This window comes from Gouania willdenowi, chromosome 7 (genome assembly GCF_900634775.1).
Source record: "Gouania willdenowi chromosome 7, fGouWil2.1, whole genome shotgun sequence".
Taxonomy (NCBI): Eukaryota; Metazoa; Chordata; class Actinopteri; order Blenniiformes; family Gobiesocidae; genus Gouania; species Gouania willdenowi.
Window position 1 is genome coordinate 5,370,501 of NC_041050.1, and position 17,767 is coordinate 5,388,267.

Genomic DNA, 17,767 nt, shown 5'->3' on the forward strand with positions numbered 1-17,767 from the left:
ATCTCCAGTTTTTTTTTCTTCCTCGCCTGTTTCATTTGACACAACTTTATTCTCTGCTGCAGACACAGACAGTCACACGTGCAGCCCCTCCCCTCAGCTGCAGCTGAACACACTACTTGGGCCCTATAAAATCTGCATTAACGGAATCGTGGACGGAATCACGAAATCGACCAATGAAAACGGTTAAACGCGAAATGGACAGAATCAGGATAAAACACAGTCAACGTGAGGCAAGGAATGTTTTTCATGGGGAAATGTTCAACTGATAAGGTGCACCGTTCTCCACCCTCCTGTCCTGGCTGCATTAAGCACTGCCTAAAACACCCAAACGCTCTCTAAAATTGCCAAAAAACACTGCACAAATCATCAGTGACTCCTAAATACAGAGCCACCAGTGCCCATTTAACTTTGCTGTGCCTGTGAAGCTCCATCCAATTCTCGTGTAGCGCAGCTGCGCTCTGAGAAAACATCATCAGCTTTCATCAGTTTCACATGCTCAGGGCGTTTGAACAACATCTCATCTGTGCTACAGGAGATCCGTGGAAAAAAGTTGTTCTGTTGTTGTGGACAAGACCATCGATGCCAGGGATTGTGTACATAAAATGTTTACAATATTGCTTGTGGACAAATATTGCTATTACACATTTTGCTGTAAGATTATGATTATGATGGGGTCCTTGAAGAATTTTCTCCTTCGTAAAGGATCCCTTGATCCAAAAAGTGTGAGAACCACTACGTTATAGAATTTCAGATTTCTTCCTTCTAAGAGTGAAAAAGCTTGTATTCAGCCAAAGACGTACTTTGTTTTTAACGTAGGGTTATCACGTTAAACCTCTGGACTTTCACCCTGTTTGCTTGCCTGTAAAGAAGGCATTGAAATATTTTTCAGTGCAGCATGGATTAAATTTATCATTTGTCAGCCTAACTTCATGTATTAGAAGCACTTAGCGGTAGCACTGGAGCCACATTGCAGAAAGTCCTGGGTTTGATTTCCCACAGAGGACTTGGGACTTTCCCGTGTACAGTTTACATGTTTTTTTCCCCCCAGTATTATTTTAGTATTCCCACATTTGTAGTCATGTGCCTTTCTATTTGAAACCTTGTCACATGCTGGCTGTAGTGGTCACAGAGAAAGTGTGATCGCTGTCACAGAAAGGCCCACATTGAGGATGGGAAATGAAAGTGAACAGATGCCTGTTTCTTGTTTTGTGTGTCACTGTAATTGCCTTACACGCTCTGCGTTCCCTCACTGGACGCCAGCGTAATGTGTGTGTGCAGCTGAGTGGGACCGGCACTCTTCAAGGAAAAGAAAAATGAGCATGTTAGCTTTGTGCTGCGTTCCTACACAATCAGTTATTCACCACATGAGGTGTGAAAGGCAGTATTTATAGTCCCACGTTCAAAGCGATGATCTTACAAGAATGCAGGGTTTTTTTTGGTGATGCCAGACAACCTGTAATTTATTTGGTATTTTTCAAAAAGAATGTTTTCCTCTCACTCATCTCAGAGCTTTCTTAGGTCCTAATTTATGTCTTTACCCACAAAAATCGGATTTTATAAATTATATATTACCAGAAGTCGTGCCGTAGGCTTTCCAGATTCAGGTGTGTATTTTGAGAGAACTCTTTTTTTTCATTGCCGAGATGTTGCCAGAGAGAGAGAGAGAGAAGTCTCATGAAAATGTGCAGATGACTGAGCAGACTGTTTGAGATCAAATTAGGAAGTTGTCACTGTGCAAAATTATTTGTGATACCGTAGTTTTTTAGAGAAGTAAGACAGCGATTGGCTTGGCACCATTTTTGTTCTAGTTTGGTCCCGGTATTAATAATAAAATATCCCAATATAATATAAGGGACACTTTTAAACTTCTGCGATTTTTTTCTGAGTAAATCATTTTCGATTTATTGATTTAAGAGGCTGTTGTAACGCTCCTTAGGCTAGAGGGACTGACTGTGGTAAGCTATACAATAATTATTACAGCCAATCAGAAAGATTCATCTCACTTTAAGTATGTGTGTAAATGAAAATAAGAAAAATAAGAATTGTTTGCAAACCTGTATATTTTAGAAATTGGAAGATTATATACAAATATATATATATATATATAAGACATTTGTACAGTGGGAACAAAAAAGAAAAGGAGGAAAAACTCAATTCATGCTTTTGTTTCCATTGTTTTTTTAAAGTAGAGGTCCCAAGATCCAGCAGAAAAAACAAAGGTTTGATTCCTACCACGGTGTGATTGAGGAGGGGTAGCTCACCATCTTCTGAGTCAGGTCATGTAGGGTTTTTGTCCGCAAATAAAAACCTGACCTTGACGCAACTTTGATCAGAAGTATTGTGATGAGTTCCGGGTTGTGGCCGACTTTCCAAAAAGCTCTTAGCACCTCGTGGAATCCAACTCAAAGGTCGCTTATTCAGCATCCATCCATCGATTCAATTTGGTACTTTTGTGCCAGTTCACCATAGAAGTTTAACACGCGTGCTCCTATACCCCATAGGAAAACAGTGCTGCGGCCGGAACGTTTTCAAAATAAAAGTAGGTAAAGTAACATGGGTTACACTGTGTTCGAAAATGCATAATAATGTAAACGTATACTAAGTTTGATGTCAAAATTAGTTTGTAGTGCATTCAATTTATGTAGTATGAAAAGAACGCAAGAAATACCTGGATTTATCAAGATATATTTTAATTATACACGGTGGGCACACTAGTCATACTCAACCACTCCATGATGCATTGCGAGCGAAACGTATGGAGTGTGTCATTACATCATGTCTTTAAATATTTTAGTTTTAGAGTAGAGTTCTATAAGCCCAGTTACAGTCAGTGTCTCATGTACAATATTTTTAAGTACAATTCTAATCTGCTTTGCTAAAAAAAAAAAAAAAAAAAAAAAAAATTCCCAAAAATAATCTCTGTTTCAGTATTTAATACATTTCACATACAAACCAGTTATTTTCCTAAACAGGCCTGTAACCCACAAATGTAACAAATTTATTTACTAGTTTCTTTGTATATGTTAAACATGCTGTAGTTGTTTGATAGGTACTTTTTTTATTTGCAAAACAAAATGCATGTGTTTTGCATCTTCACACTGAGTTTTTGTTTTGAATCTTTGGCTGTGAGTAAAATATGTTTTGTGTTTGTGAGGTTTTGGCCTGACTAACTTCATACCAGCAACTCCGTGCATGATAAAACGAACATAGGAAACATGCATTTACTGCCGTACACATGCTTTTGTAATCTCCTGTCTCTGATATCTGATACCGTTACTTCTCCATATCTTCTCAGTTCAAAGCCTTCAAACATCACTAAATCAAACAGTCATTGTCCTGCATCTTGTCTTACTTTTGAAAAGAAACAGCCTCAGCCTGTTTAAGGTTTACAGGGTGGAGCGTAAACCTTTTCTGGTGTTTTATGCCATGTCAGACAGGTGGATCTCATGATGAGTGACCTGTAGAGAGAAGCCAATGAAGTGATGAATAATCCCAGTCATCTGAAAGAGCCGTTAAGAGATAGTTATCAGATGGAGAGCTAACAGGCTTATGGAGGAAAGGCAGCGCAGAGCAAGAATGATCGTGATCTTTCTAAAAGATACACAAAGCGTTAGAAAACAGAGAAGATGTTTGTCCTCCCGTCGATTTCAATCTGCGTTCTGATCCTGATCCAACACAGATAAAGAGAAACCATGCAAACTAAATCATCTCCCTGAGGGGATGGCCACAGACCACTGGCACCAACCAACTCATCCATTTATCACAGACAGACACGGTCACTCCTACAGAAATTTATAATCACTGACACGTCGCCCTGTTGAACTGTACGTATTATTTCTGGAAGTGCTACTGTGAATATGACTATACAGTCAGTCCCTGTGTGACAGAAGATAACAGTGAGCAAGTGGTGAATGAATATGTAACTGTTAGTTTTGTGTGTAAAAACTCAGTCATTTAGCTAATTTTTCTTTCATTTGAGACAGATTTATTTAAAGCGTCCTGTTTCTAAACATTTAGCTTTACACGTGGTGACTGATTTAACATTTCGATTTAACATTAGCATTTCGATTTAACATTAGGATTTCGATTTAACATTTAGATTTAGCTATACATTAAACATTTAGATTTAGATATAAATTTAACATTTAGATTTACATTTCACATTTAGATTTAGGTTTAACATTAGGATTTAGATTTGATATGTTTAACGTGATAGACCCCTGCTTCAACCTCTTCTTTTTTAAATGTGAATTTTGTGTGAGGTTCTTTAATGTGAGTTTTTTTCTGAATGAATGAATGAAGGTTGTTATTTTATCATTCTTTGTTAAACCTTTGCAGTTGCACTTTATTCCCAATACAAATATTTCAGTTTTCACTTCTTCAATTTAAAGAAAATACTTGAAACAAGGAAATCCAGGCTTTTTTTTAAGTTTTTTTTTTTTTTTTTTGAGCTAAAATTGTGCAGCCTTAATAAAACCCCATATTTTTAATGTTTACATTTGTTAATTTTCCACTCTCTCTCACAAGTACCCCCTGTAGTGCCATGGCTTACCCCTAGAGGTACACGTACCGCGATTTGAGAAACACTGGTTTAGTTAAGAGGCAGCGACCAAACAGTAGGTGTCGACTTGTTCACACATTGTACTTGATGTAAATGTTTTCAAGAATCTGGAACAAAGCCAGAACTGCCTTTTTATCGTCCTGGAGTTCTGTGCACCAGCGTAACACACACACACACACACACACACACACACACACACACACACACACACACACACACACACACACACACACACACACACACACACACACACACAAAGTAGTATTAACATATGTTGGCTGCAGTAGTTTTCCGTTGCTGGACATTGTTCATCTTTTACTGGCTCCTGGCAGTTGTAACTTTTTATGGAGGAGGCGAGGGAGGTTCTCCTCGCATTCAATAAGTTATGGGAGGTTTGTAGCTTTTAGTACTTCAAGACAAGATGGCTTCATTCTATTACAGGCCTGTGGAGGATCACGACCATCATTAGTCCACCTGTGCTTAAGGCCCAGGAGATATATTGTTTTTCATCTGATAACCCTGTCATGTGTTTTCTGCATTGGGCGAAGATCAAAATATTACCAGAGCAAGTACAGCTACCAATGCAGTCTTACATCTGATCATGTCTGCTCAGAAAAGAACAGAAGTGATGGATTAGAACATAAAATTGTTGTTTTTGAGTTATTTACGAGTTAGAAAACATAGATTGGATGGGTTTGTGCTTTTGTAACCCAGCAACAATGGCATGACATTACAACTTTTCTTTAATTTGGATCAAGTTGAAAGAATATATGTTATAGGAAAGTAACTTTACAAGAAGACAGAAGGAAAGAAAGAAAGGACATTTTTGAAATTTAGATTTTTACACTTTCATTTTTATTCTTCTAAATGTTTTTATACTTTGAAAAATGTTTTGTTTAGTGTTCTTTAAACGTACAGGACTTTTTTGATTTGGAGGGGTAAAAAAAATAAATTAAGATGAAGGAATTTATGTTATAGGAAAGTACAATAAGAAAGAAGGAAACAATTTGGATTTTGACAATTTTTTCTATACTTTAAAAAAAATGTTTTCTAGTATTTTTTTAACGTACAAGACAGATGTTTAAAAAAAAAAAAATAATAATAATAATAATTATTAATATTATTTTAAACCTTAATGGAATCTAAAATTGAAATAAAAAAATATCCAGAAATTTGTTGGCTTAGGAATGCTCTTTAATTTGATTTGTTCAGCTTTGTTTGACATATTTGCCAACTGTTGCATCACCAATCATTATGCACAAGTGGTTGGGACATGGGAACACAACCGTGCAGCATTAAATGATTCATTCTGTAACGCGGCCCAATTTGCATCAGTTGTTTTCAACAAAGCACCAGTCAGAAAATGACTTTTCTTTCACAGTCAGACCACAGGCTGCACTATTATTTTGTCTGTTACCAATGATTTTGGTCTTTCTGTAAATCCTGACAAAATGTATAAACAATGTGTTTTGTGAAAGACCCACATTATAACCACAGTCATAATCTCTATCATATTGTAGTCCTGTGTGTGATGATACTGTAAGTTACTGTTTTCCACTTTGCTTTTCTTGCTTAATGCAGAAAGACTTGAGAGGCCACATATTGTTCACTCATCAATGTGCACAACTCAATGTTTGATGTAAAGACAAGAGTTTACAATTGTAATCAATCGTAAACCCTTATTGTAAACCCTTGTGTAACTGAAGTTGACCCAGTTGTTGTAACTAAAAACAGCAATAGACACGTAACAATTAAACCAGGACCAACAAACCAGAAGCAGCTGTTGTTTTGAGTCACTGTCCAGAGAAGGAAAATGTGTTGGAGGTGGACGGAGGCGGTGGAGTGAAAGGCATCCAACGGCACTGGAACAACTGGAGAGGTTTAACTGCATGTCTACCACAGCAATTGACTCATTAGGATTATAATCCCTAAGATCTGCTCTTGTTCTTTGACATTGGAAAGTTTGATTGACAGCAGCTTTTTAGACCTGAGAGACCAAAGCGTTGTCACATTAGCTTTGTGCTTAAAGCTGCAGTATGTAGAATCCAGAGGTGTAAAGAGTACTGATACTGTATGTCCTACTCAAGTAGAACTGTTAATTGAAATTGTACTCAAGTACAAGTAGAAGTAAGTCATACATAAAAGAATCAAGTACAAGTTAAAAAAAAATGCTCAATTAAATAGTACTCAAAGTTAAATCAGTAAACATCTCATGTATAAACTTAAAAGGAAGAGACCAAATTGCACAAATGGAACTCAAAATGTACAATTATTTTAAAAATAGAATAACACCAATGAATTCAATTCAAAATAATAATAATAAAAAATGTATGAACTCTGAAACTGAGGAAATAACCAGTATTCAATGCTGTTTTGGCACCGTGTAATACGTTTAATCTTGTTGGTTGATTGTCTCGTCATTTAATTTTTTGTAGTTTCACAATGTCCGTTGATCATTTTAAAATAAAAAAATAATAATTTACCCAGTAAAGGTTGGGTCTAAAAATGTAATAAATTACTTATTTTAAAACATGCTTAAGCACAAGTAAAAATTACTGATTTAGAAATATAATCCGTTACCTTCTCCTCTGGTATAATATTGAGACTTGTATGGAATCAACCACACTCCCCCCTCCTCTCACTGTTTTGAATTTACCTTTATCCTTGTGAACGTGCACAACTCCGGAGTTCTTAGCTACTTTTTTCTAACGATGTGATGGGGACCTCTACTTTTACCTATGGGACGTGAACGCGCATTGACTTCAGTCGAGCAGGCAATAGTAACGCCCAGAACAACTCATGGAGCACTGTTTGTAGAAAGATCTCTGATTGGCTCAAAAGTAGTGTCACACTCCTGGATTTCTAAAAGCTGAAATACAGAGCCAAGAGAAGGAGCAGAAGTCTAGTGTGCTCTTAGAACGCTTTGAATTACAATACGCTCAAAGGATACAATGGATTTTGGACCAAATGAAGCCAAAAAAATAAACGTACATACTGCAGCTTTAAAGGGTCCCTGTAGCAAACTTTAATTGCAAGCTCTGTCAAAGGTTCACCTATATAATACAAAAGGTTGAGTCTTGGAATGTTCATCATAAGTCTTTGTGAAGCTTCCAGAAGTAGGTAACACCCTACTGTTAATAATAGCATGCAAATTTGTGGGATTACTACAAACAGAGGAAAGATAATTATCATTGTCAAATGATGGTATTTTATAAAAGAGATAAAAGAATATGTATAATTCCAAAACTAGATTTATTTGACAACCTTAAAGGAAACGTATTGTTTTCTCTGATCCCAATAATGGTACAGTATGTGTTTGTTTTGTGCTACTCTTTGGCCCTTGAGTATCATTCAAGAACATTAGCAGAGCTCTTTTTTTCTTTTTGAAAGAATGAAATTATTTAACAGTTATATGAATCTACCAGATGTTTGACCACTGTTTCCTCTTTTAACCTAGAAAACCATGTGCAAATCAGAAAGGCCGATAATGCTCTCAAGCTGAAATATTCTGGCCAAACAAACTCCATCCTTCAAGTCTTTGGTTTGAGTAAACTACATTGTAGGTTCATGGCAGCTATGCTACCTGCTGAGACATTTTGTTTACTCACTGAACAGATTATCTGCTTTCTTAATGGATTCCTGTCAAATAAAGATGGAAATAAGATGCAAAACGTGGTTTTCATAATCAATTTGCATCTCATCAGCCAATAGTGTGCAGAACTTCCTATTCGAGGAGTATTGTAAATTTCTTGGAAAGTGGCCATTACAACGGTGCGCTCTATACCTCGGAAAATACGTCATTTTCTCAACCAAAATTCTACAAATCAAGGTCCATGCCTTTTTCCTTGTTGGTTTGTACCTTAGACATGTGCTCACTTCAACACTGAGGATTCCTGGAGCCACTCTCCCAGTTTGGGGTCACTGTTCCGTCTGCTACTAGTACCCCGGGGACGACGTGGACTTTGACCTTCCACATCTGCTCTAGTTGTTCTATCAACCTTCGGTGCTTCTGATTTCACTACATCTATTAGCACCATGGACGTTTTTGGCTATAGGTGAACTCTGCTATTGCATAGTGCCCCACAAGCCACTTGAGGCCCCCTACACAAAGTCATAGGTCTCATCTGGGGAATGTGACCTGTCTTTGTCATTAATACAGGGGCGTCAAATTCATTCTAATTCGGGGGCTAAATACTGACCAGTTTGATCTCAAGTGGGCCACAGATACTAAGCAGGAAAATAAGCATTTTCAACATTCATGTGCCATTGTTTGCACTTCCATGTTAAATGATATGTGAAGCACGTAAGGCACCGTCAATATCCAAGTAATAAGTGACAGATATCTGTCCCTGTAGGATGTTCCCTTAGATTTCCTAAAACCGTTGGTTGTCATAGTTGCACAGTGTGTGACGTCTCCATTAGGAATCTCTCTATGCAGTTACAAACTGGGGACACCCAAACAGGAACTTGCCTAGGCCCCCCACACAGTTTAAAGCTATTCTACTATGTTAGCTTGGTTAGCCAGCAGCTGTAACTTTGTTAGTCATGAAGCGTAAGTCCCACTTTTGGTGTTATATCCCATTGGGATTTGGGTTCCTCAAGTTTGTACTAGATACAGATGTTCCTGTACTCTATTCCCACCACTTGGTTGTGCCTTTTCATGTACATGGATGCCTGCATCTTACACACTACTCCTAGCCCCCAATTTTCACTGGAGCTGATAGGTTTCCACTTTAGTCTATGTGTTAATTTCCACCGGGTCCCCTGCGGTGCGTATCTGCTCCTTCCCAGCTGTGGCAGTCTGGTGCCCTCTGCCAGATATACGCAGGGCTTCTATTTCTGGTGGACACCGGAGCACGACACATCAATCAGCACAGAGCAAATGAAGCTAAACAGGAAATTAGGCACGTATTCCGCAATAGAATGTCCAGTCACTTTTCAAAATAAAACAGTTTCAAGTAACTACATCACCAAAACATCATAATGTGTAAAAACAAAATTACATTCACTATATTGTTTCCTCTCATACTGTAACTGCACTGTAAACTGCAGCAACTTTGATGTAGTTCATATTTTACTGGTGCAGTTTTATCTCTTCTCTGTTGGCTGTTGATAAAAAATGTGGTTATGACAAATCCAGAGAGTCCAACCTTCTTGTTCTCCTTCGTTAGGAACACTGACCTGTTTATCTGTTTATTGTTGCGTTTATAACACATACCTTTAACTGCGTTCCTGCGCGATTATATAAATATCGTGAGAACTTCTCTGTCTCGTGATGTCATAGTCATCCAACTGGAGTGCACCGTGGCGCACTCAAAATGCAACCGGTGGGGATTACCGGACGGCTGACATTGGGGCAAAACCGGATCGGTGCCGTGGCGTAGCGGAGACGTATCCAGTGGAAACCCCCAGTAAGTGCCCCTCTCTCCCCATCTCTCTCTTTGTCTCTGTCTCTATTTCTTTCTGTTTCCTATTACAATAATATTCTTGACCCACATTTGTTAAAAAAAAAACATAATTTCAGAACAATAATACCACTTGTTGTACATTCAAGTAAATATATAGTACTTAATCAATTTGTATCAATATCTCATGCAGGTCACTAAAAGGAAGTGCTTGCAATTCAGGCGGTGGACATACATTCCCTGCCTGTCATGCCAATTTGTCATATAAAACACATTAATGAAGGAGGACGGGAACCGGTTCCAGCATTGACAATCAAGGGACCGCCTTTGGACTCTCCTCAAATAAACTAAATTCACTGTTTTGCCTTCCACTTTGCATTGTGCTTGTGTGATTGCATAATAGCCCCTAAGCGGTGCTCTGAAGATCAGAGGGAGTCTGAAGAGAAATGCACTTTCCAGTTCTAAAAAACTAGCTGCGCACACATGACCTGTCTGTTTGAATTACAGCACAAACACAGGTCGAACCAATAAAAGAGCCTGACTTAGTGCCTTGGAATGTGTATACTTTGTGTTTTGAGATTCATGTGTACCTAATATCAAGTGGCTTCTTTGTGAGGGCGATCAGGGTGATGCCCTACCAAAGGGGAAAAATAAGTGATTTGTTTCTAACAATTTCACAGTGTTACAGGGTTGTGACAGTTCTAGACAGTTTTAGCTGCTCTCTATGTCATTGTCCAATCAGCACAGGGCTGTGCTCCATAAAGTACCGCCCCTTTTGGGTGACATCAGTCAAATTGAAAATTGCCCAAACTGCTCTCTTAGACTCCCATGTAAAATCAGGTTTTTTTTTCCTAATTTCAGTGATTACAATGCATTCCTTATAGGTTCCGGGAGGGCTTGCACTAAAGTGCTTTTGTCATCCCTAATGTGAGCATAGCCGGTGTCAGATTGGCTGGAAATTACGTTGTTGAAACTGAATTTACTCTAGCGTGTGAATTCCTGATGTGGAAGATGAGTGACACCCCAGTTCCCCACAAAGACGACAAATGGACAATCGCCAACGTCCTCAGCACATTTAAATGTGCACTTCAGACAATGCTGACGGTTTTAACAGCCTACTGCCTTGATCTAACCTTAGAAGCATCAAGAGTCACCTGTGATAACTTGTTTTCAACACTTAAATACAGAGAAACACCATCTCCCTCTTTACTGACACAAGATAAACTGGAGAGAGGACGCCACCGCCTCTACTCAAAGTGTGTGTGTGCGTGTGCATGCTTGGCGCTGTGATGGACTGGCATCGTTCCAGGGGTATCCTGGATAAACTGCACAATCCATCGTAGTATAACATGTTTTTTTTGTCAATTGTTAAAAAAAATGTGTGCCTACTTGGTGCCAGTTATTAAATCAGCGTGCCTCTGTATATATCTGATACACACACACACACAGACAAATTCAATAGTTATATTTTCATTCAAATGCTGCTTTCAGGCAATATGTTGAACTTACTGATTCACAGTTTATCTCTCTCTTGATATTCATTTGTAGAGCCATTGAGTTTAATTTTATTGGTTAAACACTCCTGGATGTAACTTTTCCCTGTAGCCGTTACATTTGGTATTGCTATGTAAGTTGACCAGAAAATAACAAGATACGGCAATTGTCTTGCTTCCTATTAATTTTCCCATATAACGGGTCACCTTAGTCATCATCAAAACATTAGCCCCCCCTGAGTAATTTGTCGGGAGCCGCCACTGATCCAGTGTTAAGCAAAGTTTTAAGGCCCCAGATCTTAAAACGCTGATAGTAAGGCATCTGTGCATGTGTAGTAACCTCATCCGTTGATGGAGTAAATCAAGCCTTTTTGTTAAAGTGCATCAAGGTCATTTTGAGATATTGAGGTAGTTACCATATTTTTATCTATGTTTGCCTCACTAGACAGAAGTCTAGACAGTGTCTGAAATCGAAGATGTTGCAGCCGATATGATGTCATGATGGTAATTTCACACTCGTGTAGAAGGGAAGCCATAAGGAAAAGGAAAACGCACTGCAAGGGGAAGAAAAGAGAGCAAATAACACCTCCACTTTTTAGGCCATGTCTGTCGGCCTAGAAATCTGTGAGACACTTTGTGACAAAATACTTTATTTTTTACTTTAAGTGTTTGAAACAGTGTTGAACACATCTGCAAATTTGCAGTGCGGTGTTCTTCGTACACATGTTTTCAATGGAGAAGCCCACACACAAGGGAAGCACGAATGTTCTTTTTCCTGTTGTCTACTTTGTTTATTCTTCAGCATAAAGTGGAAGTGTAAACATGCTTGCAACTTAAGATTAAAGCCGATGAACTTTTGCTTTTTGTGTTTTTTGGGGATTTACAGCACATAAACAACATGTTTATTGAACACAGTAGATGTGTGCATGAATTCATAGCTCTGCTGCAGTGGAAAATGTCTCCGGGCAAAAGGTTTTTTAAATGCAGCAGCATGATGTGGTCCCTATAGAAAAGCTGTCTCCCTAGTGCACATTGATGTGGATTTGATAAATAAACACTTTTTCTGTAATGAATTCACATACAGTATTACATGTGGAACATGGATTTTAGCCACTATTTTTCATGGGGAAATCCTATATGTCAAATCTAGGCATCGTGGTAGTTTTGCACGGGTCATGGTTCCAGTGCTCGTGTACAATAGAAGCCAAACAACTACTACACTTATGCATGGCACAACACAGGAGAGCCCACACCTCAGGTCAGGAAGTCCTTTAAATCCACTAAACGTGATCAAGATAAAAATCCGTCCTAATCTTGCTTCTGAAGAGTTTGAGGATTAAGGCCTTTTCCTTGTAAAGACTACAAACACGGCGTGGTAATCCATTTGTTCACACACGCCAACAAAACCATATGTGATTGTTCTCCCTTGCTTTAACACTGCACTTGCAGAAGCCAGAGAAAGCAAAGTAGTGTTTTTAAAGGATGATTTTAGATAATAGTGTGCATTACATAGTGCACTACACAGTGTGTAGCTGAAATAAGCTACACTTTTACACAATTACAAAGGTGCAGTGTCTGATTGCACACACAGAAACACTGATACCATGTACCATGTGCTTGTTATAACAAAGCAATGCTGCTGTCTTCTCAGCAGATCATCAGATCTCCAGTGACTGCTAATAATAAGGCGCCATGCAGCGAAGCAAAAACAGGGCTGTTAAAAAGCAGATGTCCATACTGGTTCACAGCTGGGATTGATATTAACTTTGCCGGAGGTGTGTAGTGTATGCTTACATGCTTACAAGTGGAGAAGGGTACTTGTGCTAATGAGTGTGAGTGGCTGGGACTGCTGCTGCAGGCAGTGAAGGGGGATATTTACTCTGAACCAAAAACGTTGCCCCACTCAGTCGATCAGAGACCCCGGCAACGTGAGCAAGGAGGCGTTCTGTCTGTTCAAGCCGCAGGTTGATACACTTCACCACCTGTACCTGGTAAGAATACATCTAAGAACAACCCATACCTGCAGCTATGGCACTGATGATACCTCTCATTTTGAAGTCATAGATTTAAAGCATTTTCTTTTCTTGGGGTTTCTCTCAGGGATCATGCGAACTGTACTGCTCATTCTCGTGTTGGGAACAGTGAATCTGATCATGACTCAGCGTCACAGCCATTTCCACTGGCTGTCCCACTTACGAGGTCGTCGGCTGTATGATCATCTGCAATCTGAAGATGTGGATTGCCCTTTGGAGTGTGACTGCCCCTCAAAGTACCCCACAGCAATGTACTGCCACAACCGCAACCTGCAGCACGTTCCCTACGTTCCCTCCCACATCAAGTACGTCTACCTGCAGCAGAACCAGATCGCAAGCATCCAGGAGGGAGTGTTCAGCAATGCAACCAACTTAGTTTGGCTTGTCCTGTATCACAACCAGCTCGACGTAGACAAGATTGAGAAAAATGTTTTTCGTAAGCTCAAGAATCTTGAACATCTCCACTTGGACTACAACAAACTTACCCGGGTGCCTCCGAACCTGCCTAAATCCATTACAAACCTGCGACTTGGTCACAACAAGCTTTCAAAGATTCCCTCCAACACTTTTGAGGGAATGGTCAACCTAACCAACCTCTACCTGCAGTCCAACACCATAGAGGATGTTGGAGGTGTGTTCAAAGAACTAAAGTTCTTGACAAAGCTGGATTTAAGAAACAACAAGTTGAGGAAAGTCCCTGACCATCTTCCTGAGAATCTGCAGCAGCTATATTTAGAGTTTAACAACATTGAGAGTGTGCCAGTGGGATTCCTCACCACATATCCCCAACTGCAGTTTGTCCGGCTAGCGCACAACAAGCTAACCGACAGAGGGCTCCCATTTAATGTCTTTAACATCAGCTCTCTGATTGAACTTGATCTGTCCTTTAACAACCTGGAGAAGATCCCTGCTGTCAGCAGAAATCTGGAGAACCTTTATCTGCACGCGAATAAGATCAAGGGTATGTACAGTACATCACTCTTTACAACCTTTTAATATACTAATTTAATATCAACATGAATATGACCTTAAAAATAATAATACATAACCTTTTATGTGGATAATCTTTTAAGAATCCAATGATTTTACTTCTAATTATCTTAATGTTTTATGTGTGGAGACATGCAAATAGTGTAGATCAATTTAGCACACGCAATAAGATTTACTAAAAATTAGAGATGGGTGATTTTATCCAATAACCCAAATTGTCGGACAATATTGGCCAAAAAATACAATATCGGTTGACATCGGTATTGGTCTTTCCACAGATATTGAAAAACCGATATGTTCTACACAAGGGTTGATACTTTCTCCGGTGGGGAGAGATATTGAGGTGAAAGCGTATTAGGTGGTCAATGAACTGAACTCAATAAACCCTTTTTTCTACTAAAATGTATTTGGTATTTGAAACCCATCAATTACAATCAAATTTAGCTATTGGCTCAAAATGATGGTTTGTGATGTTTTGGTGGCTTATTACATTATGAACCACCACTTTTGGCCCCACCCCTTCTATAAAAACTGACACCCGTGGACTCTGCAATCTGTGGTGAGAAGATTGGATTGAGAGAATTGTGAATAGAGAGGTATAGTGAGCATTGAGTAGCTAGTTAATATAGTTAGAAAAAAAATTACCCCACCCCATAATGTATTTAGGGTGGGGCACAAACACAATTCACAAAGTAAGGTTTTCAATCACGAGATGACAGCAGGCCTGGAATTCTTGAGCTGTTTTCCAGTTGAAACAAAGGAAATTTTTGAAAAAATATTTGTTACCATCGACATGTTGCCAAAAGACAAGACCACAGGAGCAGTAAAAGGCATCATAAAAATTGATATTCTTTAAATAAATGTAGGAAATTCCAAATAAATGTTATTTCAGATTCATAGGATTTGGTCACTTTATGGTTGCTTAATAGTTACGAACCATCAAATCTGGATTTTTGGCATGAGTTAAAATCCCTGGTTTAAATTAAAGACTCTGTGATTTATTTCCGACTCGTGAAAAGGCCAATTAACCTCTTCTCCTGTTCTCCACCACTTGCAGAGTTCTCCCTCAGCAGCTTCTGCAGCACAGTTGACATGGCAAACTTCTCCAGGCTGAAAATGCTGCGTTTGGATGCCAATGAGATCAGTGCCAGAGACATTCCTGCTGAAGCGGCCTACTGCTTGAGACGCGTTACCTTCATTGATGTGTAGTCTCCATCTAAACATTCACACCTTGGCTATGTGTCGTACAATTAAATTTGACTGTTGTCCACTCAGGTAAAATGAGTTAGAGAACATTTTATTATGGTCATACCGCAAAGCTTTAATTAGTTGGTCAAAGGGGAAATACCATTGTTGTATAATCATGCATTCAAATGAAAGGCATGTGGGTGGCAGAGAGGGATGAAACATCCCAAGATGACCAATATATTTACAAAGAATCCACTTTAGTGTTCTGCATGAAGAATACGATCCTGGCCCAATGTGAGTCACAACATTTATCACACATGACAATGACTGACTCATCTGTTGTATGAAACGATCCTTTCCTTATTGTCAGATTCAGCTTTGCCTCCACCATGTGGCACACGGTGATAAAACAGTGATGGGTGTTAATTAACAGTGTAGTTAATAGATCCTCCTTTATTACGCAGGCTGATCGTGTGTTTTCTACTATTCAAAATGTGTTCTCATCTCACTTGTTGATTTAATATGAACTTTTTACTTGACACTTGGTTTGTATTCAATCATTAAATAATCTTAAAAGTACATAATGAGTCAAATATAAATTTTCATCAACAACACTATTGTTGAAAACAGTAACAGAAAACAGATGTTAAGCTATTGCTAGGTTAATGCTTAGCTAATGCAATGCTATAGCTAGGCGAATACGCTAATGCTAGATTTTTTTTTGTTTGTTGCTAATGCCAGGTTAGTGCTCATGCTAGATTATTACTAGATTAATGCTAGGTTATTGCTAATGCTAGGTTAATGTTAATGTTAAGCTATTGCTAGGTTAATGCTTAGCTAATGCAAGGTTAATGCTATAGCTCGGCGAATGCGCTAATGCTAGATTTTTTTTTGTTTGTTGCTAATGCCAGGTTAGTGCTCATGCTAGATTATTACTAGATTAATGCTAGGTTATTGCTAATGCTAGGTTAATGTTAATGTTAAGCTATTGCTAGGTTAATGCTTAGCTAATGCTTGGTTACTGTTATAGCTAGGCAAATGCTAATGCTAGGTTAGTCCTCAACTCATGCGCCCAGGACTACGTCACTTCCTTTGCTCGAAATCCATAAGACAGAGCTACTGGGACGTAATATTTGAATGTAAACCGACCATACAATGTTTGTTAAATATTTTAATAATGCACATTTAAATATGTGACTGTTTTGTGGCGTTTTTCATTTTTCATTAAAAAAAAACTAAACAAAAAAAAAAAAATTTTTACATAGCAGGTTTTCAAACTTTTATATAGTAAACAAACTGCCGTAAAATAGGCTGACCGGATGTAGACGCGTTGCGTGCATGCGTTGATAGGATCCGCTCTGTGAAAGGATTTGGTAGTGACAGTGCTAATGCTAGGATAATGCTATTGCTAGGTTAATGCTTAGCTAATGCTAGGTTAATGCTATTGCTAGGTTGATGCAGGTGTAATGCTATAGATAGGCAAATGCTAATGCTAGATTCATTCTAATGCTAAGCCAATGCAAATGTTAGGTTAGTGCTAATGCTAAATTAATGCTAAAGCTAGATTAATGCTAGAATAATGCAATTGCTTGGGTTATGCTAGGTTGATGTTAGTGCTAATGCAAGGTTAATGCTAGGTTAGTTCTAACACTAGGTTAGTGTTAACACTAGTTTAATGCTAATGTTAGGTTAATGCTATAGCTAGCCAATGCTATGATGATGCTAATGCTATAGCTAGCCAATGCTATGATGATGCTAATGCTAGGCTAGCGCTAATGCTAGGTTAATGTTAGTGCTAGATTCATGCTAATGCTACGTTTGTGTTAATACTATGTTAATGTTAACACTAGGTTAATGCTAATGCTATGCCAATGCTAAAGCAAGCTAATGCTTTGTTAATGCTATGCTAATGCTCATTCTAATGCTAAGCTAATGCAGTGTGACGCGGGATAGCACCTGCATTCTCACTTGCATTGTCTTCAGGAAATACAAATATTCTAGTTACATTTGACTACATTTAACTATTTGACTTCGACAATAATGACCAAACATAAATCAGTCTGTGACTCGCTTTGGTCCTGCCACATAACTGATTTA

General features: G+C 38.6%; 1 protein-coding gene across 1 annotated transcript; it reads left to right on the forward strand.

The window, feature by feature from the left end:
• Window positions 1–13,319: 13,319 nt before the first annotated feature.
• fmodb (fibromodulin b) lies at window positions 13,320–15,953 on the forward strand. The gene is made up of 3 exons (XM_028453783.1): window positions 13,320–13,450; window positions 13,560–14,453; window positions 15,540–15,953. The coding sequence occupies exons 2-3, from the start codon at window positions 13,565–13,567 to the stop codon at window positions 15,689–15,691; spliced, it is 1,041 nt and encodes a 346-aa protein (XP_028309584.1). The 5' UTR covers window positions 13,320–13,450; window positions 13,560–13,564; the 3' UTR covers window positions 15,692–15,953.
• The last annotated feature ends 1,814 nt before the right edge of the window (window positions 15,954–17,767 follow it).